Here is a 25,320-nt window from a genome sequence, read left to right on the forward strand (position 1 = left end):
AGGCACTAGAAAACATAGAAAATCAAATGGTGCTTATTCCCCTTGTTATTCATGTAATTGTGCAAGAATGCAGTTTCATTCTTGTTCCCAGTCCTTGGCCATTCTAATTTTATAATTTCCTCTAAAAGTTCATACTTAAAACTAGCATAAAATGGGAAAACACTTCCACAGACTCATGAAATTAATGTTCGTTCTAAATAGAAAATCATTTCCCTTACATTTCCCTTCCCACCTGCCCGTGCGGACAAAGTTCAAACAGTTCACCTCAAAACATGGAGCATTGCAACAGAGTGCACAATCAGTCTCTCATTACAGTGGTACCTCGGGTTAATTACTTAATTCATTCCGGAGGTCTGTTCTTAACCTGAAACTATTCTTAACCTGAAGCACCACTTTAGCTAATGGGGCCTCCTGCTGCTGCTGCGCTGCCGGAGCACGATTTCTGTTCTCATCCTGAGGCAAAGTTAACCTGAAGCACTATTTCTGGGTTAGCGGAGTCTGTAACCTGAAGCGTATGTAACCTGAAGCGTATTGTAATGGTTCTAGGGGTTGCTTGTGCGTAAGTTGTCGCCACACCTGGCTGGGTTACCTTGGTGAACCCTTTCTGTCCGGACAGCCACCCATCTGTGGCTGTCTCAATCGCTGGCAGAATCCGTCAGTGGGCGTTTCTTGAACTTCTTCCAGCAAAGAAGTTCTTTGATGCCGAGTCTCCTCCTACTCTCCCTGCGTGGAAGTCTTCTGCACAGGGAGGGTGTGGGCAGCGGAGGACCAGTGCTCTCTCCGCTGGTCTCCGGCGAGGAGTCCTGGAGCCCCCTCGCCGATTCCCCCATCTGCCCCCCTTCTCCACTGGTGCTACGCTGATTTCCTTCCCCAGCAGATGGGCTGCCTCTCTCCCTACTGGGACCCTCTCTGGCATCCCTCTGGAGCCTTCCCTCTGCCTCTGGCTCCGATGGCAGTTCCCTGACACGTATGTAACCTGAGGTACCACTGTATTTCAGTTAGAATCGAATTTGCACAAAGAAGTGCCCACAGTCCCATTATGTTAAGGTTTGTGATGGGTTTTTGCATCATTCAGCTATAACCTCTGCACTGAAAGAAACCTTCATGAAATAAACAACTTGAAAAACATGGAAGCCAAATATTTTCCAAACTTTATCAAAAGCTACTCAGTGATAGATACTTGGGAGCAACTAGGTTCCTAACTGGTTTACAAAATGGTCCCTACAGTCTTGAATCAATAGGGAAAGATGTCATTTGTGTCAGTGACAGTAGCATGACAACAGGCAATGCAATCAGACTCCATACAGCTACTTTCCCATTGTGGGTCATGTGGCCACTGTGACTAAACTGCTTCTGGCGTAACGGAACACCATGACAGAAGCCAGAGCGCACGGAAACGCCATTTACCTTCGATTCTAACTGAAATCATGAAAGACTGATTCTGCACTCTGTTGCAACGCTCCACGTTTTGATGGGTTCTGAGGGTTGCGGAAGTTGTTCCATACACTGTGGTAGCACCTTTCTTTGGTTTGATTTCAAACCATGCAGGCAAAAGAGTCGCCAGACATAACTTTGTCCAGTGGCCCCACCCACCAGTCAAACTTTGTCCACAGGGGCAGGTGGGGGAGATAAGGATCTGGCCCACTGGTTGGGTCCAATTCCACACCCCTGCGATACTGCAACACAGCTGAGTTATCTGCCCTTAAAAGAAGCACCACTAGGCTTGGTTATCCCTAGAGCAGGTCTGTTCAACAGGTTGATTGTGATCTACCGGTCAATTGTGGGATGTCCCTGGTCGACCCATGTTGATTGCGAGTTCCTGAAGCTCCCCCGCAAGAAAAGAAAAAGTTCATCCTTCCCCAAAAAAGCTCAACAACTTGGGGCAATCCAAAGGGTAGATCACTGCCAGTTTTAGTGGGAGTAGATCACAGTCTCTTGGAAATTGGACAGCCTTGCCCTAGATGATGCATTCTTCTATTTCACCCCCTTCAAAGTGAAACCTTTTTTCTACGTAAGAACGGCATGCCCGTGTTCACTTACTCTGGAAATAAAAGTGTGCTTCAGCTATTAGAAGTCTGGGAAACTCTTATCTGAAACTTCCTGTCCTCCTAAAATGATATTTGTAAAAATCATTCCTGCGCCAAGTGAATTTCTCAGTGTGTGAATAAGTAGGCTGATTAAATAGCGCTCATCAGACACTCAACCTCGATCAAAGCCATGCCTAGCAAATCAAAGCGAAGTAAATGAACCAAAGCTTTACATCAAAGCAGAGAGCAATATTAAAATATAACCAAGACTCTTAATTTTTGTGTTTAAGGTTAAGCCAGTATTTAACAGTGTAACATATCCCATAATTAAGATGAAGAGGTCAAAATTTACTGGTACATATAATGGTTGCTAGGAAATATATGGCTAGTTAATATATTCCACTTATATACAGAAGAGTTCAGACAGATGACTGAACCAGAACTCCTTATAATATACTCTCTTATGACTTACGCAGCTCCATCAGAGACGGGTGTCTGAAGTTCCTGCTACAGCCTTCATGCTGTCAATAGCTTCCTCGTTGCTGCCCCCCTCCCTGCCCTGGAGGCTAAGGGGGTGGTCAATTTATGGAGAAAAAGACCTAACATTCTACTCAGCTTTTTAACTAAATGGAAGAAATCTGCTGTGTCCCCAGATTTATGCTGCATACAGAATTTGGGGGAAACAGTTCTGCCGTTGGTCTTTCAAGAACAGGATAGATTTGCTTGCCATCGCCACCCCATAGCTTCAGCACATTAAAAGGGGTTTACTGGCCTGGTTTTTACCAATTGCTTTAAATTAAGTTTCAGAAACGGTAATAAGTAATAATGAGACATTGATCTTCTATTGATATACAGTGGTACCTCAGGTTAAGTACTTAATTCGTTCCGGAGGTCCGTTCTTAACCTGAAACTGTTCTTAACCTGAAGCACCACTTTAGCTAATGGAGTCTCCTGCTGCCCCTGTGCTGCCACTGCACGATTTCTGTTCTCATCCTGAAGCAAAGTTCTTAACCCGAGGTACTAGTTCTGGGTTAGCAGAGTCTGTAACCTGAAGCGTATGTAACCCAAGGTACCACTGTATAACTACTAGAGCTACCAATGGCCCTCTTAATTTCATGAGGAGATGATTGACCATGTCATCTGAACACAGAAGCTCTGGTGCCTACCACTGGAAAATCAGACAAGTAGTTGTTTGGAATTGTGGTTTTTTTATGACAGGGAGTTAAGCACAAAACAGAAAGCAAGTGGCTCATTTTCACAAGTATCTGGTTTTTAATTAAGAGAATTCTAGAATCTCTTCCTGGAAACTTAATGAGGCATTGAAAGGGTTAGAACTAACAATCTAGATTGCGAGCCACCCTGGAACAGAAGCAAGAAAAACAATTCCCAGGCAAAATAGCTGGATGATGACATTCTTTGGATAAGATATTGGAATATTATTTGATACTTTGCTATATTACAAAAAAAGAAGCACTGTAAAAGTCATCAGAAGTTCAAGAGGGTTATTGGTTTCTATCCAGATACATGCATTCACCCGTCAGACTCACCCTTTTTAGGAGAGCGTCTTTGTATTATTTGTACAAACTTTTAAAATCTCAGTACTGATGAAAAGGTCACTCAGGCAGTTTCATGCATGTGAGAAAGGTTGCAGACACAAAAGCTGTGTCCTGAAAATAATGTGGGGGGGCACTAAAATATATTCAGTACCCAATTTGCCCTCGATATTAACTTGTAAAAATGACCCATTTAATATCTTTCAAAAAAAAGAGTTATCAAGAAGGCAGCTAGAGCAGAAGACTCCCAGGTCTTCTATAAAACGATTGCCTCACACATCACAAAATCCGCATGGAAAACCAATTTCCTACAAAGAATTAATGAGGCATTGGCATGCAGATCATTAAACAATCACATATTCAGGTTTGGGGGTTTTTTACACGCACAAGTCAATAATTAATGCAAACAGATACCCTGTGCAAGCATTCATATGCAATTTCTACCTATACATAGTGTCTGGTGTGCAGGGCCCGATTTAGGATTGATGAGGCCCTCAGCTGCTGAAGGTAATGGGGCCCTTTATATGTCCAGCTGTCCTTTGTCAACAACAAATTGTCGCTGTTTTTGTGTGTGTTGAATATATGATATGGTAGTTTATGGACCTGATAGGTATCTAAAGCCATGCAGAATGTAGGCACCCTATATATAGAAATGAGCAAACCAGTGATATTTTAGGGAGCAGGCTAGCAGGCAGGGCCCATGACTTACATCATAGGAGCCTACACAACACAAAACACTGCTGCTGTATGTAGGTTTTATTTTCTTTGTTTTTATCTTATATTTTGGAAATGTACATCCAGTTTTTTTTCCTTTAAAAATTTTGGGGCCCCCAAGAGAGTGGGGCCCTAAGCTATAGCAGTGGTACCTCGGGTTACAGATGCTTCAGGTTACAGATGCTTCAGGTTACAGACTCCACTAACCCAAAAATAGTACCTCGGGTTAAGAACTTTGCTTCAGGATAAGAACAGAAATCGTGCTCCGGCGGCGTGGCGGCAGCGGGAGGCCCCATTAGCTAAACTGGTGCTTCAGGTTAAGTACAGTTTCAGGTTAAGAACAGGCCTCCAGAACAAATTAAGTTCTTAACCCGAGGTACCACTGTACGTAAATCCGGAACTGCTGGTATGGCCGCAGAGCTGCCTTTGTGAGATGAGTGTTGTCACAGCTCACTTGGGCGATGCTGGGTCGGGCTAGGGGTAGGGCAGGTTTGTTTAAATGCACTCTGTCTCTGTCTACCTGCCCACTAGACTTAACCCACCTGCCACAACTGAGCTGCTAGGGCTCTGTGCTGGAGCACAGCCCCAGAGAACACGGCTGCCCTTCTTCCACCTGCCCCCTTTCCCCTTCCCATCCAGGTGGAGCCTCTTGCCTCTCCTTGGTGGATGGTGGCGGTGGCAGCTCCCTCCCTCTTGGCTGGCCCAAGGGGCAGAGGAGGGGCACACAAGGACCTCATCGCCGGCCACAAGGTGATGGAGGTGCTGTTGAGAATTCCGTTCCACCTTAAGGAACAGGCATGTGGAATTGTTGCATGTCCAATGTCTGTTTACATTCCAGCACAGCTTGCTTTGGAGACAAAGGAGATCAGACATGTTTCCTTTTTGTCCTGATCTATGCTGAATAAAACCCACTTGTAAATGCCGTATTTTTCGCTCTATAAGATGCACTTTTCCCATCCTAAAAAGTAAGGGGAAATGTGTGTGTGTCTTATGGAGCGAATGCAGGCTGCGCAGCTACCGCTGCTGTCCTGGCTTCAGTGATAGCCACGCAAAGCCTCTTGAGTGCAGCCAGAGCACTCCTGTCTCTTCGCTCAAGAGGCTTTGCATTGCTTTCATGTTTCTTGTTTTCCTCCTCTAAAAACTAGGTGCGTCTTATGGTCGGGTGCGTCTTATAGAGCAAAAAATACGGTATGCCCACACAGCCTCTTGTGCCACTTCTGTTTGCGTAGCGTGTTCTCTGCTGAATGGTGTGCTCAGTCTTCTAAAGTCTGAGTCACAGATTTATGCCGCACCAAGGAAGGGAGTTCGCCTGGCACACTGGCTGGTGGGCTAGAGGCAGCTGGGGGCCTGCCAATTGCCCCTGTTTCCCTGGTTGCATGCCAACAGGCACAATGCCGCCCCAGCCCTGAAGGCTTGGCCCAGGCACAGCCTGGCTTGCCTCGCCGGGGTTCCAGGAAGCCTGCTGGGAGAGGGGCGCGTCTGGTTGCGCCCCCCCCTCAGAAATGTGTGCATGGGGCGATTGCCCTCCCCAAACCCCATGATACGCCTCTGCACCAGTCTCATGCCATACAGGTTCTTGGGTCTCAACCACAGTCTATTAGTCTATGATGCAATGATAATAAGTGTTAATAACTGGAAAACTAAACATAGCATTGTTAATATGCCACCAACCATAAAAAACCCACCCTAAACTTACTTGCTTACACTCTGCCCATTTCATTATACAGTGGTACCTCGGGTTACCAGGTTGCAGACTCCGCTAACCCAGAAATATTACCTCGGGTTAAGAACTTTGCTTCAGGATGAGAATAGAAATCGCGCAGCAGCGGCGCGGTGGCAGCAGCGGGAGGCCCCATTAGCTAAAGTGGTGCTTCAGGTTAAGAACAGTTTCAGGTTAAGAATGGACCTCCGGAACGAATTAAGTTCTTAACCCGAGGTACCACTGCACTGGGGAAGGAAAGCAGTCCGTGTGTATTTGACGAATTCTTCATGCTTTGCAAAACTGCAGATAAGTTCAGCTGGGAAATGTTCCAAAAAGAGAGCCAAACTCTTTCAAAATAAAAAAGGTTTCAAAATAGTTTTCTATTTTCTTCACTTACAAGGGGCAAACGTGTTGTCTTTTGTCTTTTTTTTTTAAGGAAACGCAGCAAGACTTCAGAAAGATTAAGTCATGTTTACAAGGAAAAATGAAATCCCCCCGGCTAAATGTTATGATGTGTGTGCAGAGTTTCAGCTGAGTTCTCTCCAATAGGCACATGCAAAGCAGATGGCAAACCATCACGTGCTTCGTATAATATATGCTACCTTTTAAAAATGTCTACTTGCTGATGCATTGCTGATGTTCTTACAAAAAGCAACAACATCTGCCAAACGCACTCTTAAAAACCTTATGGTTCTGGATCTTGCAAGTCCAAAACCAGATGATATTCACATATACAGACTGTGCTGAATATAAGGATGAATGTGTTTTGACTATTATAAGCTCCAGAGTGGCCACAAGTAAAATTTTCATTTAGCTTGTGAAGTCAGATAAAGGCACAAATTTCACATTAGTAAATTCAATTTGCATTAATCAACCATCTTCACTCTACAGCCTATGGTGAAACAGATGTGCTTTTAGGTCTTTTTACAATGAGCGAAAACAATCAACTGACAAAACTGTTCAAAAAGATATGCGTAGCAATCTCATTTGGCTAAGAAGAGTCTTCAGAATGCATTCAAATAGACTGATAGTTCTAATGCCTATAAATGGACAAAAATGGAAGCTTTTCAGGAAGCTCTTCTGTCATACATCTGTCAAGAACGTTGGATTGTAGCACAATATGAACTCCAAATTGTTCATATCCATCCCTGGTCTTCTTCCAGTTAGTTCCACCACCAACCTGCCTCGTTATCTCCTTAACTGAATCTGGCTTTCCTCCAGGCTTTTGACTTTGGATCATAGTGAGTCTTATACCCCAGTGAATGCTGGGCAAGATCCAACATCACACCAGTAGATACAACAGGACTTCCAACCTTCCAGAACAGATTTTGGTACATGCAAGGGGCTGAAGTAAAAATAGTTTGTGCAAGGAGAAGGTTGTTGTGCAGGTGGGATTGCCCTTCTGACCTGGTGTTGTCTAGTTTGACCCACAATGGTTCTGAATGATTGCAGTCATATCTGCAGCAACCTAAACCTTTTGACTCAGGTGCGGGGGACCTTTGGCTGTTGATGTTGATGAACTGCAACCCTAATAATAATAATAATAATAATAATAATAATAATAATAATAATTTATTATTTATACCCCACCCATCTGGCTGGGTTTCCCCAGCCACTCTGGGAAGCTTCAAACAGAATATTAAAATACAATAGTTTATTAGACATTAAAAGCTTCCCTAAACAGGGCTGCCTTCAGATGTCTTGTAAAAGTCTGGTAGTTGTTGTTCTCTTTGACAGCTGGTGGGAGGGCGTTCCACAGGGCGGGTGCCACCACCGAGAAGGCCCTCTGCCTGGTTCCCTGTAACTTGGCTTCTCGCAGCGAGGGAACCACCAGAAGGCCCTCGGCGCTGGACCTCAGTGTGTGGGTTGAAAGATGGGGGTGGAGACACTCCTTAAGGTATAGTGGGCCGAGGCCATTTAGGGCTTTAAAGGTCAGCACCAGCACTGTGAATTGTGCTCAGAAACATACTGGGAGCCAATGTAGGTCTTTCAAGACCGGTGTTATGTGGTCTTGTCGGCTGCTCCCAGTCACCAGTCTAGATGCCGCATTCTGGATTAGTTGTAGTTTCCGGGTCACCTTCAAAGGTAGCCCCACATATAGCGCATTGCAGTAGTCCAAGCAAGAGATAACTAGAGCACCAGACCTAGCAATGTCCTGGGATGATGGAGGTTGCAGTTCAGCAACAGGTGCAGGGCTGAGTCCAACACATCATCACCATCGTTTAGTTGTATACTACCTTTCCATAGTTAAATCCATGCTCGAGGTGGATTACAGCATGAAAAGATTTACATAATCAACAAACACAAAATGTGCAAACAGTAAATAAAACGCATCGGAAAGTACGCAACCCAATGGAACAATTTCCACATAAATTATAGTAAGATCTAAAAATAATGAATGAATATCAATAACAACAACAAAACACCCTAAATAATGCCACAGCCCATGAATCTGTTCAGCCATCCACCTGTCCTCCTAGGCCAGGCGGAAAAAGGCCTGCAAGGCAGAGATAATAATAATAATAATAATAATAATAATAATAATAATAATAATAATTCATTCATTCATTTATTTCCCTCCCATCTGGCTGGGTTTCCCAGGACTCACAGCCAAGATGGTCTCTGGTCTCTTAAGCAGCCTTCGCTTCTGTAGCTGGAGCCAGTCAGTCAGTCAAACAGCCAGTTAACTAGTGAATTTTGCACTGAGAAGGTGGGGAATTTATTAAAACAGCCCCTTTAAGCTCAGTCCTTTTATGTCACCCCTTGGACATGAACAGCTGATAAGGCCATTCATTCTGTTTGTTATATGGGCAGCACCCTCCCCCGTTTACACGGGTTCGATATTGGTGCTACATCGCACTGAAGTCGGAAGTGACCTGGAAATGTCATAAAGACGTCACTGAAAGGTCACTAAGAGGGCGAAAGGGGGGCAGGGTGGGGTGGAACAGGGTGTTTGCAGGCTTCTTCAATGGGTTTCAATTATACATGATTTCAATGATGTGTGCGGTGCCCTTGGAACGTAACCGCTGCATAAACGGGGGGCTGCCCATACTATTGGGTGAAGAAGACCCCACTGAAACTTCAAAAGCAGGCATCCCCAAACTTGGCCCTCCAGCTGTTTTGGGACTACAATTCCCATCATCCCTGACCACTGGTCCCGCTACCTAGGGATGATGGGAGTTGTAGTCCCAAAACAGCTGGAGGGCCGAGTTTGCGGGTGCCTGTTCAAAAGGGTTCGGCAAAACAGAAGAGGCCACCTCAATCCATGCTTAGATCCGTAGTCATATTCACACCCAAGAAGAAGATAACAGAGACTGACTGACCTGTACATTCATGTTGCAGCCCTTTGCCATAGTATCCTTTTTCACAGATGCACTCAAACTGGCCCGTGTGGGTCCCACATTTGCAGCTTGCCATGATATCGCAGCAGCTTTCGCTCCCTTCGCAAAGGTAGGAACAGTAAGATATGTCTTCTTGGATGTAGCTACCAGAAGGCAAATCTAGAACCGCACAGAGGGTGGGTTGGGAAGGAAAGAGGGTTCCAAACAAACAAGTGAGTTAAGAGGTAATACTCGTAACTATGGTGAAAATAGTTTTTTAATCAGGAACATTTTAACTTGGGGTGCAAAACCTGAAACGAACCGTAAGGATTTGCTTTGAATTTAATCCACATTCTTTGCTCAACCCTTATTGAGGCAAATATTTCATTGGCTACAAAGGAGAAATTTGGCGGCAGGTTGGGGAGAAGAGCTCATTGGTTCCCCAGTGATGCAACAATCCATTCATACATTCCCTCCTCTGCCCTTAAGCACCTACAACTGTATGTTAATTTATAAGGACCTGACTCACTGGATAATTCTTCTACATGAGACTCAATTAAATAAATGTAAGCTGCAGAAAATCAGAGCAGAAATATAACTTGTTCTTGGTTGCACCATATGCTGGTGTATAAAATTATGACATCTCCATTCTAGATAGCCTCTCCTCCTTCCAGAGAGGAGGGGTTGTAAGCGGGAGCTGTTTCCCGCGTTGGCAGGGGGTGTCCCGGCCCCCTGCGTCAGCTGTCCCAGCTGCCGCACCACGCCCCCTGGCAGTCAACCAATCAGGTGGAAGCTGAGGGGGTGGGGTTTAGCCGCTCATATGTGGTTGCACTTGTGGTTGGCTGCCTTGGTTGTCCAAGGGGACTGGTAGGAATTTTTATCCAGTTGGCAAATTGACACCAGCCACTTGGTTTTTTGCCTACCTCACAGCAAATCGTCACAACTTTTCAGATATTGGTGGTTAGGCATTGGAATATGTTTGTGCATTGGAGGGCAGGGTGTGGCCATCGCCTACCCCTCCACTTTATGGGTATTCCGTTAAAGGAATCTGGCAGTTGTGGATCCTGTCCAACACCCTTGCTGGTGGCTGAGGCCATGGCACGACCCCCGGTGACATCAGGGGGGGCTTTCAGTTGTATTTGCATCAACAAGCTCCTCCTACTGGTGGTTAACCCCTGATAGACTTCCCCCTTCCTGAGGGGGTGGAGTCACGCTCTGTTGTTTTATCCAGTGCCTAAGCCAATACCACTCACATGCTGTAATCAATAAAGTTGTGGCCTTTTTTTAGCCCATTAACCTAATATACGGTGTCCTTGTGTCTTTCTTATCCTTAAGCGGGTGGCCAGTCCTCGACTCACAAACTTATTTTGAGGCTCTTAGGGGTGTCTGGTTTGACAATTTGCAAAACTGATTCAATTTAAGATGCTTCAAAGCATTATTTAGAAAGCACTGCCTGATTCTTAGAAGGTGTGATCAACTTTGATATCAGCTTATCAAAGGGCAATTATTTTCCTGGCAGACAGTACACTGTAAAGTACTTAATAACATTTGCAGGTTGAAGTAGTCCATAGACTATTCATGAAGTGTTTGAATTTGCACAGGAAGTCAAAGAGTCACCCCTCTGAATATCTTACCAAGTTAATCAGATAAAGCCCTTTCTAGTCAAGTGGCCCAACAGGAACGTCATAGGCAGTGCTCTAAACGTTTGTTGTGACTTAATAATGATTTCGGTGGTGGGAGAGGAAATCCCAAGAGCCTCGGTGTTTGTTTTTATAAAATATATTTCAAGACTGCGCAATTCCAAAAGCACCCAAAGGCTTGAATTTGAGCCTTGTGCAGATGCTCATTTCATAGACTGCAGGGGTTGGGCTAGATGGCCGTCCCAACTCTACAATTCTATGATTCTATATATAGAAAGAAACGTGTGGAGGAGGAGGAGCAAAGCATGTTCTCCTTCATGGAGAGCACGTGTTGCGGTGGGGGCTAACAAGACACCCACTGTTGCTGGGCAGGAAAAGGGTTGGCCACCATTTTAATCGAGTCCTTCTTGTTGCTGGAGAGATTTATATGTTGCCATTTTGTGATTGACAGCCATAGTCTTTATATGCCCTGTGCGCAGCGTTGAGCTTCCTCTTTTCGCTGCGCGCATTGGATCACCCGCCCACCCTCCCTAATTTTAGGGCGTTTTTTTGCGTTTCACCTTGCTATGCCTGTCATGGGGTCGTCTGCTCTTGGGGCAGGGGCCCGGTAGGAATTTTGTCCATTTGGCTGATTGGCTGGAGCCATTTGGTTTTTGCCTACTGCGTAGCAAATCGTCACAACTTGTAAGGATGCGGTTAGGCATTGGTTTTATTATGAATTGGTTGGTGGAGGGGCATGGATTGGCTGTGCCTGCCCCTCCAATGCTGCTGCTGCAATGGTATTCCATTAAAGGAATCCAGGTGCTCACCACGCTCTTGTCCGAACCCCTGTCAAGGGGCTAGAGCCCCTGGGAGCATTTGGGGAGAGGTGAGGGCATGGTACCCAGCTCTGTCTCTCTCCCCAAAATGTTTTCCCTTTCTGACTTCACAGGCCTACGAATGTCAATCTGACCCCGTGTGGGGTCAGATAGGCGCAACCAATGCCTAAGCAACCACTCACATTTCATGTATTTTAATAAAGTTGTGGCCAAAATTATGCCAAAAACCTCAAACAAAAATTATGTGTCAATTGTGTGTTATTTGTGGGGTGGCTTGGGGACCTTGACATGCAACAAGGATTGCATCGGCTGTCCCCAGCTCCTGACCTATGGACATTAGTATACCACCCAGAGTATTTGGTTTTGTGAGCACTGTACAGATGTTGTTGTTGTTTTGAATTATAATTATTATTCAAGGTGCTGATTACACAAGAGCACACATAGACCTGAATGCTAAAGCAAGTGGAATCTAAATGTGTGATGTGCACAGAAGTGGCTCACTAGACAGGGAGAAGCTGCAACGCTAATTTCTCCACAGGTGGAAGCAATAATAAGAATAAGAATAAGAATAAGAATAAGAATAAGAATAATATATTAATTGTATTATTTATACCCCACCCATCTGGCTGGGTTTTGCCAGCCACTCTGGACAGAATAATCCCAACAGAATAATAGTAGTAGTAGTAGCAGTAGTAGTAGTAATAATAATAATAATAATAATAATAATAATGTGATAAAACATCAAACATTAAAAGCTTCCCTAAACAGGGCTGCCTTCAGATGTCTTCTAAAAGTCAGATAGTTGTTTATTTCCTTGCCATCTGATGTGAGGGCGTTCCACAGGGCGGGCACCACCACCGAGAAGGCCCTCTGCCTGGTTCCCTGCAACCTCACTTCTTACAGTGAAGGAACTGCTAGAAGACCCTTAGAGCTGGACCTCAGTGTCCGGGCTGAACGATGGGGGTGGAGACGCTCCTTCAGGTATACTGGGCCGAAGCCGTTTAGGGCTTTAAAGGTCAGCACCAACACTTGGAATTGTGCTCGGAAAGAGTGCGGGTGGCATATAAATGCACTAGCAGAGACAATTGGTGTCCCTGCCAGCATCTTTGCACTACATTGACCTCCCCAGCCCCTCGCGCCCCACTCCTTCCCCCTCCCAGTAAGCAACAGCGACCCACCTGCCTGGGAGGTATCATAGCAGCTTCACTTTATCTGGCAAGTGGCTTCTACATGTGCATAAATGTGAACTGGCCACACCCGTTGCTGGCATGTGGTCTTCAGAGGGATGCTTAATTGTCTGACCCAAAAAAAGAGCTAGCCACCCCATAGTTAAGGTGAATCTTATGCTCAGAATGCGTGTCATAGCATTCACAGGCCTCACGCTTGTTTTCTGTATGATTGGGTTTAGCATTACTGCATTTGTGTATCTAAAATGATGGTTTCCTTCAGCGCCTGAATTTTTAGTTGATCAACGATTTGATCAGGATTTCCTGATTAATGTAGAATTCAAATAAATAACAGAAGTTCAGTGCGGTGACAATATTTCTGAATGCCATGAAAGTATTCTACATGGAGTGGAATGTGTTCCATTTTATCAAAATTCGACTGGAAGGCAAGTACCTTCGTGGAGGGCTCTGCGAGCCAAAGCTTCAAACTCTGCGAAACTATGAAGCAAGTAGCAATGTTCCTCCTTCGGGTGAGACGCCATGTCGTTCAGCTCCCGAATGTTGCCTTGCCATATCCCAAACGTGAAGATCTCGACTCCAAATTCACGCAAGGACGCTGCAATGGGCCTGGGGTCTCCTCCATTGGAATAGCCGTCGGTAATAAGTAATATCACCTTGGAAGCATTCGCACGGGAGTGAAGCAGTATTTGCTGGAAGAAAGGGGGGAGGGGAATAGCATCTCAAGGCCAAGTGCAAGCAAACTGGTGACCTACTCATGGTCTTTTCAGCCAGGGGGGCACTCCCTTTAGTTACACTGTTTAACTGCAGCTTTTGCAGGACCACCCAGCAGTAAGACCGTAAGATCAACAAGCTTTCAGCAGCCAGCGTGGTTAAAAAGCCAAGTACTACTGACTCACAGTTCACACACTTATACTCAGCCTTAATACAGATGCTATTATAGCTTAATACAGATGCAATTATAGCATAATACAGATGCTATCAACAGGTCTTACAGGCAGTTTCTTATAATGAGAAGTCACCCACTTTTGTAAAAAAGCAAACCTAGACACAATGATCTGACATTCACCACTAGCTGAAATTGCAAATATTTTTTATCAGTCCTTAAAAAACTCTGACTTGAAATATTAGATTACCGTAGATGGCATAAGAGCATCACACTAGATTAGCTTGGTGAAGTATCAAGTGAAGTTGCATGACTGTTGCTGATGCCAGCTGAGTTAGATCTGTTCTCTGAACAAATGCACTGCATTATGGGGTAGAATCATAGAACTGTAGGGTTGGAAGGGACCCCTGAGGATCATCTAGTCCAGCCCCCTGCAATGCAGGAAGATGCAGCTGTCCGTTACGGGGATCAAACTTGCAACCTTAGGCATTATCAGCACCATGCTCTAGCCAACTGAGCTATCCAGAAAAAGGACAACTTGATGCAATATAACTGTGATTTGTGTATATATGTAGGAAAACATTTGGGGACCATACAAGCCCTCTTCAGGAGGTCTACTTATGTGTAAAGCCAAAACAGGAGCATACAGAATTGCAGTGGAAACCTCTGAAGGGGCGGCAGCGCTCCTGTGGTTGTGGAGATTCCTATAGTATTCAGAACTGTAATAGGAATTTTATGGTCTTAGATATATGGCAATGTTCATAACTGCACATACATAGATCACCACAGGAAGGCCAACCTGGAACCATTTTGATTCCTAAACTGAGCAAATGTTTCTCTGCATGGTCAAAGTGGAAAAGCCTCCCCATTGTCTTTTCCTTCACAAATCCTGTCTTAAGGGTGTTTGAATAAATATTTATCACTACAAAAGAATGGCCAGGCTCCTCAGGCAATCCAATCAAGTAACCTGCCAGACAGGAAATAAACAAGGATAAGAGAAAAACAATATTGAAATTTCTGTTTTAAGACCACCTTTTCTGTGATGTATCTGAGGGGTGGTCTTAGGTTACACCCCTTCTGTGATGTATGCATAATGTTTCTGGGGGTGGTCTTGATCTACAGGATGGGAATTTCAAAAGTCTTTATAAGCCCTTGCACAGCATTTTTGTGGGTCCTCCTCCTTTCCTGCATGTGAGGGGAGCACCCTGTTGCAACAGATTAATAAAGATCAAGTTTACTAGCTGCTTTGCTTCTCAATATTCTCTGGTTGGCCTCTGTTATTTTCTCCTACAAATAGGGAACCTATGTAAGGACTCTATATGGGCTCTTGGATACCCCATAAGGGAAAAGGGCATATTTTTTATTTACAACAGAACCCATATCATAACTGTGCACAGAGCTTTCATGAGTTCCCTCCCACTTCAGAAGTTTGCTCTCCAACTCGTTGAGGGTGACTGAGCTAAGTTGCTCATTCCCACTCTCTCCCCTTGTGTAATGGTTTTACACAGAAGGAGAGGTAAAAAAGGTAAAGGTCCAGTCAAAGGCAACTATGGGGTTGCGGCGCTCATCTCGCTTTTCAGGCCAAGGGAGCCGACGTTTGTCCACAGACAGCTTTCCGGGTAATGTGGCCAGCAGGACTAAACTGCTTCTGGCGCAACGAGACACCGTAACGGAAACCAGAGCGCCCGGAAACGCTGTTTACCTTCCCATCACAGTGGTACCTATTTATCTACTTGTACTGGCGTGCTTTCGATCTGCTAGGTTGGCAGGAGCTGGGACAGAGCAACAGGAGCTCACCATGTCACCAGGATTCGAACTGCCAAACTTCCGATCGGCAAGTCCAAGAGGCTCAGTGGTTTAGACCACAGCGTCACCCGCGTCCTTCCTACAGAAGGAGAACCTAAGGAGGGCCACACACACAAATGCTCCCCCCCCCACTGGAGGTCATTTTCAGTGATGTTGCTCAGCTGTGGAGAAAGGAAATAGCAAGTTGGAATGTGGGGAGACAATTCGATAGGAAACAGAATAATTTATCACCTTCTGCTCTAAGAAACAGGCCACCTTTGCTTTGGGAGGACAGAACCAGGTTAAAACATAAGTTCTCCTTCTCTGTTTTGGCCCCACATAGTTTATGCCTCCTGAAATTCTGATACACAAAATTTCTCTTTATCCTAAGTTTTGCCCAGAAGTTCATTTAGGAGTCACCTGTGGGCAACCTCGTTGTGGGGCCTAATTATGCCTCTCGTAAACAACAGAGATTACATATATGCACTGCATTTTTAAACTTTCGGGTCATGTTCACATGTTTTGTTACTTCCTCAGCTGAAGATTCCAATATAACCCCAGCTGCCTCAGAGTCAGACAGTCCTGGCCGTCCTCCATTGGCTCCAAACAATGGACCCACAAGGTGGGTGGGGGTGGGGTGGGGGTGTCGAAGGAAAACAAGAGACTGTGGTTTCATTCCAAGGATTGCAATATCGCAGCTGAAACTACTATGTCCAAAACACATAAAACACAAGCAAGACCTTAGGGTGTGACGAACCTCTGCTAATCTTCATATTGTACTAGAAGTACAGAAAATTAGAATACGTTCTTATTGTGATAGGAATTTTAAGGTCTTAGATATATGGTAATGTTCATAACCACACGTACATAGATCAGCACAGGAAGACCAACCTGAAGCCATTTTGATTCCTAAACTGAGCAAATGTTTTCTCTGCAAGGTCAAAGTGGAAAAGCTTCCCCATTGTCTTTTCCTTCACAAATTCTGTCTTAAGGGTATGTCTGTGTTTGAATAGGGTGTGAGCCTGTGACATGGCCCAGGAACTAAGTATTTATCATTACAAAAGACTGGCCAGGCTACCCAGGCAATCCAATCAAGTAACCTGCCAGACAGGAGATAAACAATGACAGGAGAAAAACAACATTCAAATTTCTGTTTTAAGACCGCCTTTTTTGTGATGTAGGTATGATGTATCTGAGGGGTGGTCTTAGGTTACACCCCTTCTGTGATGTATGATGTTTCTGGGGGTGGTCTTGATCTACAGGGTGGCAATTTCAAAAGTCTTTATAAGGCCTTGCATGCCATTTTTCTGGGTCCCTCCTCTCTCCTGCGGGTGACGGGAGCACCCTGATGCAACAGATCAATAAAGATCAAGCTTACTAGCTGCTTTGCTTCTCAGTATTCTCTGGTTGTGAATCCAGTAGTGATTTATGGAAGTGAGAGCTGGACCATAAAGAAGGCTGATTGCCGAAGAATTGATGCTTTTGAATTATGGTGCTGGAGGAGACTCTTGAGAGTCCCATGGACTGCAAGAAGATCAAACCTCTCCATTCTGAAGGAAATCAGCCCTGAGTGCTCACTGGAAGGACAGATCGTGAAGCTGAGGCTCCAATACTTTGGCCACCTCATGAGAAGAGAAGACTCCCTGGAAAAGACCCTGATGTTGGGAAAGATGGAGGGCACAAGGAGAAGGGGACGACAGAGGACGAGATGGTTGGATAGTGTCTTCGAAGCTACAAACATGAGTCTGAACAAACTGCGGGAGGCAGTGGAAGACAGAAGTGCCTGGCGTGCTCTGGTCCATGGGGTCACGAAGAGTCGGACACGACTAAACGACTAAACAACAACAACAACAACATTCTCTGGTTGGCCTCTGTTATTTTCTCCTACCAATAGGGAACCTATGTAAGGACTCTATATGGGCTCTTGAATACCCCAAAAGGGAAAAGGGCAAATTTTTGTTTACAACATTAATTACTCCTTTTTCATATACCAGAAAGTCCTACCTTTGCCTATAAACCTGAACGGCGCCTATACTTTATATGGTGTTTCTTTCTTCCTTTTTTAAATTAAAACAATGCATTTTTTTAAAACAACATCTAGAAGGCCACAGGTTTGCCAACCTTGGTTTTTTTTCCTGTTGAGAAGATCAACCATCATTTCATACACCCCTTTCCTTAAATTTCATGTCATTTTTTCCAAGGACATGTCAGCAACCTGAAATGTGTTTGGTGTGAAGGAATGTTCCAAGGGGAAGAAATGTTTATTTACATGTCCACAGTAACTAAAGACCCACATTAGAGTGATTTTGGTTAGCACAATGAATATATTTACATTGTGGGAATGTGGGACAAAGTATTTTTCTACCTGAATCCAGTGAGATAACAAGGATATGCAAGATAATACAATTACTAACATAATTTTGAGTTTATCTGGCTAAGTATTCGATCTCTTACAACTGGAAGAAAACACACTCCACGGTAGAAGAATTTAGGGTGAATGTGCCCCATAAATCTTAAATAGTAAAATGCTGAAGCAAAGTTTGAAATCTGGTCCAAAGTGATTGTAAAAAAATTCCTTAAAGTCTCTTAGAATTAACCGTGCAATTAGGTCCCTTAACACTTTGTAATTGATTAACCTGTCAGTTCAAAGTCTGCTTTTTCAGTAAATGTTTTTCTTCACTCCACTAGGAAAAACTCAGCTATTTTTCTTTCTCGCACCGCTAAGTAAAGATAACTAATTGCATTCCTTCCTTCAGCACAGCCAGCAACAGTAATATGACTGCCTTTGTTTCTTCTATCACAGGGAGTAATTGCACGTCCCAGAGAGCAGGAGATAAAACAACTCAGTGGCTATTCTTGATCTCTAGCAAGAGATCTCTTGAAAGAGCAACACCAAGGAGTCTTTAAATTAAAATTGTATTTTAAAGCAAAGGTGGATAACTAAGCACAGAAAACTAGGCTGTAACTGTATCATAAATCACAGAGCAGTGACTAACCTGAATACTCATTTGCATTTAATTAATTTTCATCTCCTTTGTTCTACCTTACAAATACAGTGCTACCCTGGTTCTCAAACGCCTTGGTACTCAAACAACTTGGAACCCAAACACTGCAAACCTGGAGGTAAGCGTTCCAGTTTGCGAACTATTTTCGGAAGCTGAACGTGCTACAGTTTGAGTGTTACGCTTCTGATTTGAGTGCCACACTTCCATTTTGAGAGTTCCGCTGAGGTCAGTCTGTTTTTGCTATTTATTTTGTGTTTTTGTTTTTGTTTTTGCGGCTTTTTTGTTTTGTTTTTGTGACTGTGTGGAACCCAGTTCAGCTACTGATTGATTGACTCTGTGACTGCAGTACCTTGTTTATCGCTTTCATTTTATGGAACAATGGTCTTGTTAGATAGTAAAATTCATGTTAAATTGCTGTTTGAGGGCTTGTTTTTAAAAGTCTGGAATGGATTGATCCATTTTGCATTACTTTCTATGGGAAAGCATGCCTTGGTTTTGGAATGCTTTGGTTTTGGAACGGACTTCCCGAACAGATTAAGTTTGAGAACCAAGGTACCACTGTATTGAACCTGGGTAGTCAAGACAGCGAAAAGCTTGTCCTTCCTTCTAACTTCTGGATGGAATAACTTTGCATTGTTGATTTCAGCTAAGATCAAAGAGCAGGTGCCAGCAAAAATCACAATGCAGGAAAAACCATACAGCCAGCCAATGGCTCTCCATAGCTCCATCCTTATTTCAGTTCAGCTGGTGATATATCATGAATGCTAAAAACCAAGTATTGACCAGCCCTAATGTATTATCACCTTAAACATAGCACTACTGTATTGGCATTACCCCAGGCGGACATGCAATATAGTGGACGAAATATTGGACTTGGCCCAGGAAGTCTGGGTTGAAAGCTCCATTCAGCCACAAAGCTACTGCTCAATCTTGGGTGAGTGACTATCAGGGGCTATTCAAACTGGCTGACTCAGCTTTATAAAATGCAAGACATCCATAAAACGTAGAATATGCGTTCTAAACTTTGCGGGCCAGGAATAAGACCTTCTGCAGCAGAATTCTATTCATTTCAAGTCAGAAGACTGGTGGATCTCCTATGCCCACTCTTCTGAGAGGAAGCTCCTTTACATTCAATGGGGCTTGGATTGATTTGTGGCCTTTGGACCATAAGTCAATGGGTTACGGCTACAATACTCCAGAGCTCCTACCACACCAGTTGTCCTTTTGTTCCAGAGGAACAACAGTTTACATATCAATAGTCTATAAGGCACTTCCACAGTGGCGTAGCGTGGGTTGTCAGCACCCGTGGCAAGGCAAGTAATTTGCGCCCCCTAACCCGTGGATTTGCCCTAACCCCAGATGTTGCGCCCGGTGCGGCCGGCCCCCCCTGCACCCCCCACGCTACGCCACTGCACTTCCATAAAGATTTCGGGTATGTTTCAGAGAGCCTCTTGAAAAAAAGGATTTGAGTCTTTTTGTGTAAATGTAATGAAATAATTATTTTTAAATTTTGGGAAGCAAGTGAACATGGGTGAATAATTAAAGTTAGTAAAGGAGAAATATCACAAAGGAACCACAAGGAGCATAGGTGTAATACAATAGTGTTTAAAAATAGAGGACAGTGGCATAATAGCTCACAAGAAGAGAAAAAAGGTGGTTGTTACATTGAAGTGCAAGTTCCTCTATTCATTCCAGTAATGGCATTTCAACATAATAGAAGTCTTCTATAATCCCTACCAGGACAGGATAGTACTGTTTGTATCTCCAAGTTGCAATTGTCTGGCAAGAAGATTCACAAGGTAAGAGCCCCTTAGAAAATGGACGAGATAGATTAAATATCAAGAGAGAATCAATTACATCTGGCTGAGTCAATCTACAGCACACAATACTTCATTACGAGAAGATGGTGATTCTAGCACCCTCATTTTAGCGGATCAATGGATTATGTTGGGAGGAATTGTATCATGCTAACAAATCACATTTAAAATAAGTAGTGGTCCAAATCAGGACAAAATTATTTGTGCTTATGGTCCACTGAATTCAACAGGCCAGCTTAGTTGCAGCTACCGTATTTTTTGCTCTATAAGACTCACTTTTTCCCTCCTAAAAAGTAACGGGAAATGTGTGTGCATCTTATGGAGCGAATGCAGGCTGCGCAGCTATCCCAGAAGCCAGAACAGCAAGAGGGATTGCTGCTTTCACTGCGCAGCGATCCCTCTTGCTGTTTTGGCTTCTGAGTTTCAGAATATATTTTTTCTTGTTTTCCTCCTCCAAAAACTAGGTGTGTCTTATGGTCTGGTGTGTCTTATAGAGCGAAAAATACGGTAGTTTCTGCCCCATTAATTTCAATGGGGCTTTAGTGAGACTAATCTGTCTTGGATTTGGGCCAGTGTGTTGAACTTTGTGACACTGAAATCAGTGGCAATTCCTCCAAGTTCTCTTTTTTAGAGATCTATGACCATGGGTGTCAGTATGAAATGAGTAGATTATATACCTCTGGAGATACTGTTCTAGACTGCTAAGGCTCTATCTAGCTCTAAAGATGTTGTACTCCAATTGCTGATGTTTATACCGATGTTCTGTGTGATTATTGAAATGGAATTTGTGAAACAGTAACTAAAATGAATTTAAAAAGAATCAGTGGCAAAATATCCTAGAGATAATGCTATACCTTATGATAATATACCAAACGGATTCAAACCAATTCCTTGCTCCTAACCACACTGGGCAAAGAACACTTGGGATATTCCTAACTGGATTTGAAACCTATTTAGATATACCGAGCATTGAACAAGATCAATGATATACAGTGGGGTTGCTGTCTCTGGTACCCTGGAAGATGCTTTCTGATATGCTGATAAGTCAATGTAGTTCTATGAAGAATGAATTACCCTTTGCTCCTAAAAACCAACAGAAATTCCCGAAGAAACAAAGGTTACTGAATAATAATTCCAGAGGAATAGTTGGGTTAAGTCTGCTGCAGTTATAACTACGGAATGTTAAAGCAACGGAAACTAACAAATTTATTGTGATATAGCCTTAAAGGTAAAGGGACCCCTGACCATTAGGTCCAGTCATGGCCGACTCTGGGGTTGCAGCGCTCATCTCGCTTTATTGGCCGAGGGAACCGGCGTACAGCTTCCAGGTCATGTGGCCAGCATGACTAAGCCGCTTCTGGCGAACCAGAGCAGCGCACGGAAACGCTGTTTACCTTCCCGCCGGAGTGGTATCTATTTATCTACTTGCACTTTGATGTGCTTTTGAACTGCTAGGTTGGCAGGAGCAGGAACTGAGCAACGGGAGCTCACCCCATCACGGGGATTCGAACCGCTGACCTTCTGATCGGCAAGTCCTAGACTCTGTGGTTTAACCCACAGCACCACCCGCGTAATCAGGATTAAAGAGATAAAGGAACCCCTGACCATTAGGTCCAGTCGTGGCCGACTCTGGGGTTGCGGCACTCATCTCGCTTTATTAGCCGAGGGAGCCGGCATACAGCTTCCGGGTCATGTGGCCAGCAGGACTAAGCCGCTTCTGGCGAACCAGAGCAGTGCACGGAAACGCCGTTTACCTTCCCGCCAGAGCGGTACTTATTTATCTACTTGCACTTTGACGTGTTTTCAAACTGCTAGTTTGGCAGGAGCAGGGACCGAGCAATGGGAGCTCACCCCGTCATGGGGATTCGAACCGCTGAGTTTCTGATCGGCAAGTCCTAGGCTCAGTGGTTTAACCCACAGCGCCACCCGCGTCCATATAGCCTTATGTCATAATAAATTTGTCAGTCTTCAAAAAAAAAACTGTTTTGGGGTGTGTGTGTTTTTATTTTAAAAATTAGCCACTTAGCCACTTCGTGAATTGCATGCACTCCTTTGCATCAAGAACTGCAGAGCTGTATGGGTGGAATTGGACCATTTTGAACTGTGTGTGAATACAAGCAGCAGAATCCTATGCACGTTCACTCAGAAGTAAGGAGCACAGTGTTCAAGCATGTGGCTTACTCCCAGGAAAGTGTGCACAGAATTACAGCATAAGAGAAATAAGCAGACAAGATAGTGGTGTCATAAATGCTCTTGTGCAGCACTACTGAGCATATTCACGTAGAATTAGACCCCACAGACCTCAACAGGACTGACTCCCTACTAAGCTCGCATTCAGTGGCAGCCATACCCACCTGAAATTTGTGGATTTACTTGCAAATTTTGTTAGTGTTAAGGTAGAAAGCAAGAAAGACATTTTACAAGTAGATCTATATTCAAGTAAGTGATGATTTTTATATTTGAGCCACCCTGAGACCTGCGGGTACAGGACGGTATGCAAATTTAATAAATAATAACAATAATAATAATATATATATATTTGAATTGGGAAATGCATCATTCAAACATAAATTATATAAAAAAATTCATTACCTCTTACTTATTCCTGCTTAAATAAAAAAAAGTTCCTACGTTAACATAAACAATTATTTTTTTACCTTTTTCATACAAAACTCCCTGGACCTGATCCAGGCAACATTAAGCAACAGCGCAATCCATGTTTACTCAGAAGTATGCCCCACTGAGTTCAATGGGACTTGCTCCCAGTTAAGTATGTGGGATATGCAGCTAGGTTAAGCTCCACTGATTTGAGTGAGACATGAAAGCATTTAACTTTGCCCTATATTTTATGCACATCTTTAATAATAAATGTATTTGTGTAGGACATGTTACAGAGGATATTTTTTTTAAAGGAACATGATTAAGTTGCCGCATAAAAATAAGATAATTTTAATGCCCCCAAGCAAGAGACTGTGAATAATTTCTGTCTCACAGAGCAAATAAAAGCCTTAGCTTTACCTTACACTTTTGAGATGACAGAACAGTATCAAGATTGCTACTGAACGCTGATTCAATTTCTTCACCTTCTTAGTGGATTGTTGTATTTTTTATGTTGTGAGCCACCTTGGGATGTTACATGAAAGGCGTTATACAAATACCTAAAGAGTCATTTCTTAAATAAAAGCTGCCACATTCCACTTTACCACATGACAAATGCCATGCAGATTTCCAGAGATCTTCTATGATATACACTGTGTATATTATATATGTGATGAAGTAGGCTCCAGCATACACCATAATGAATTTGTTATTCTTTATAGTACCACAAGCTGTCAGGAAAATGGTTACAGTCAAACCTTGGTTCCCGAATGCCTCCATTTTGGAACGTTTCCGTTCCCGAACGCTGAAAACCCGGAAGTAACTCCTGTGGTTTTTGAACGGTTTTCAGAAGCCGAACATGCTACGCGGCTTCCATTTTGAATTTCTCTATTGTATTGAGGCTTCCACTTTCAGTTTTCGGTTGACGAACGTTTCGGAAGTCGAATGGTCTTCCGGAATGGATTACGTTTGACAACCGAGGTTTGACTATAGTACATGTGATCATAGCTTTCCTCAATAAATAAAGGCTCTTACCAAGTGGTTAACGTGTGTTGAATTATTACAGCTGTTAACGCGTTAGGCAAGAGAAATGCATCTAAACATAGAAATAATATTACATGCTAAAACAGGTAACTCTCATTACTATGGTGAAAATGACAATTTGACAACTTTGAGGCTCAAAAAACGGGTTAGATGCTGTCCTAAATATGTATCGATGTAATTTCATGATCTGAGTGTTTTAACCGATTCCTATTCATTCAGTGTTGAGAATCCTGGGAATCATTTTCTTAACCCCCCTCCCCCCAAAAAACCTTGATGCAGCAAGGACTTCATTAGCCCAGAAGTGGAAGCAACAGTGACTACCAACAACTGAAGAGCGGCAGACGAAGAGGATGGAATATGCAGAGCTGGCGAAGCTGACCGGGAAAATCTGAAACCAGTGCGATCAAGCTTTCCAAAAAGACTGGGGTAAATTTATACAATATTTGAAAGACAATTGCAAACAATGAAAAACACTAGCAGGATTGGCTTAAGAATACTTGCAGTGATGATGGCTCTACCTCTTTACATATTCTTTTAAAAATATGAAATGGTGCATTCTAAACAGGAAGAAACACAACTGCGATGACAAAGTAAAGAGTTACAGTGGTGTCCAAACTTTTTACAAAAAGGGCCAGATTTGATGAAGTGAAGGGCCGTGAGGGCCGACCAAAGGGCCAAGCACGGTTGTTGACCTTTTCTTAGGAAATAAACTGCCACAGGGGCCACTTTTCAATATCACAATGTAACACTATACAGTGGAACCTTGGTTCTCAAATGGCTTAGTTGACGAACAAATCGGCTCCCGGATGCTGAAAACCCGGAAGTAGGCGTTCCGGTTTTCGAACGCTTTTCGGAAGCTGAACATCCGATGCGGCTTCCACTTGCATGCAGGAAGCTCCTGCAGCCAATAGGAAGCTGCGCCTTGGTTTTCAAATGTTTCAGAAGTTGAGTGGACTTCCAGAACAGATTATGTTCGAGAACCAAGGTACCACTGTATATCAAGAGGGTGAATTGGCATTTGAACCAAGGGACGCGGGTGGCACTGTGGGTCAAACCACAAAGCCTAGGACTTGCCGATCAGAAGGTTGGCGGTTCGAATCCCCGCAACAGGGTTAGCTCCTGTTGCTCGGTCCCTGCTCCTGCCAACCTAGCAGTTTGAAAGCACATCAAAGTGCAAGTAGATAAATAGGTACTGCTCCGGCGGGAAGGTAAACGGCATTTCCATGC

At 43.8% G+C, this 25,320-nt stretch overlaps 1 protein-coding gene across 2 annotated transcripts in view; it reads right to left on the bottom strand.

Annotated features, from left to right (window-relative positions):
- SVEP1 (sushi, von Willebrand factor type A, EGF and pentraxin domain containing 1) overlaps window positions 1-25,320 on the bottom strand; it is a 135,649-nt gene that overhangs the window by 106,278 nt on the left and 4,051 nt on the right. For both annotated transcript variants that reach the window (XR_014542952.1, XM_083592578.1), the window contains exons 2-3: window positions 13,395-13,650; window positions 9,320-9,496 (exon numbers count right to left, since the gene is read on the bottom strand). Coding sequence is in view for 1 of the 2 variants with exons in the window: in XM_083592578.1 (XP_083448704.1) it covers window positions 9,320-9,496; window positions 13,395-13,650 (433 nt within the window). In the remaining variant the exon portion in view is untranslated. The remainder of the gene's footprint in view (window positions 1-9,319; window positions 9,497-13,394; window positions 13,651-25,320) is intronic.

Source organism: Podarcis filfolensis, assembly GCF_964270895.1.
Source record: "Podarcis filfolensis genome assembly, chromosome: 17".
Lineage (NCBI taxonomy): Eukaryota > Metazoa > Chordata > Lepidosauria > Squamata > Lacertidae > Podarcis > Podarcis filfolensis.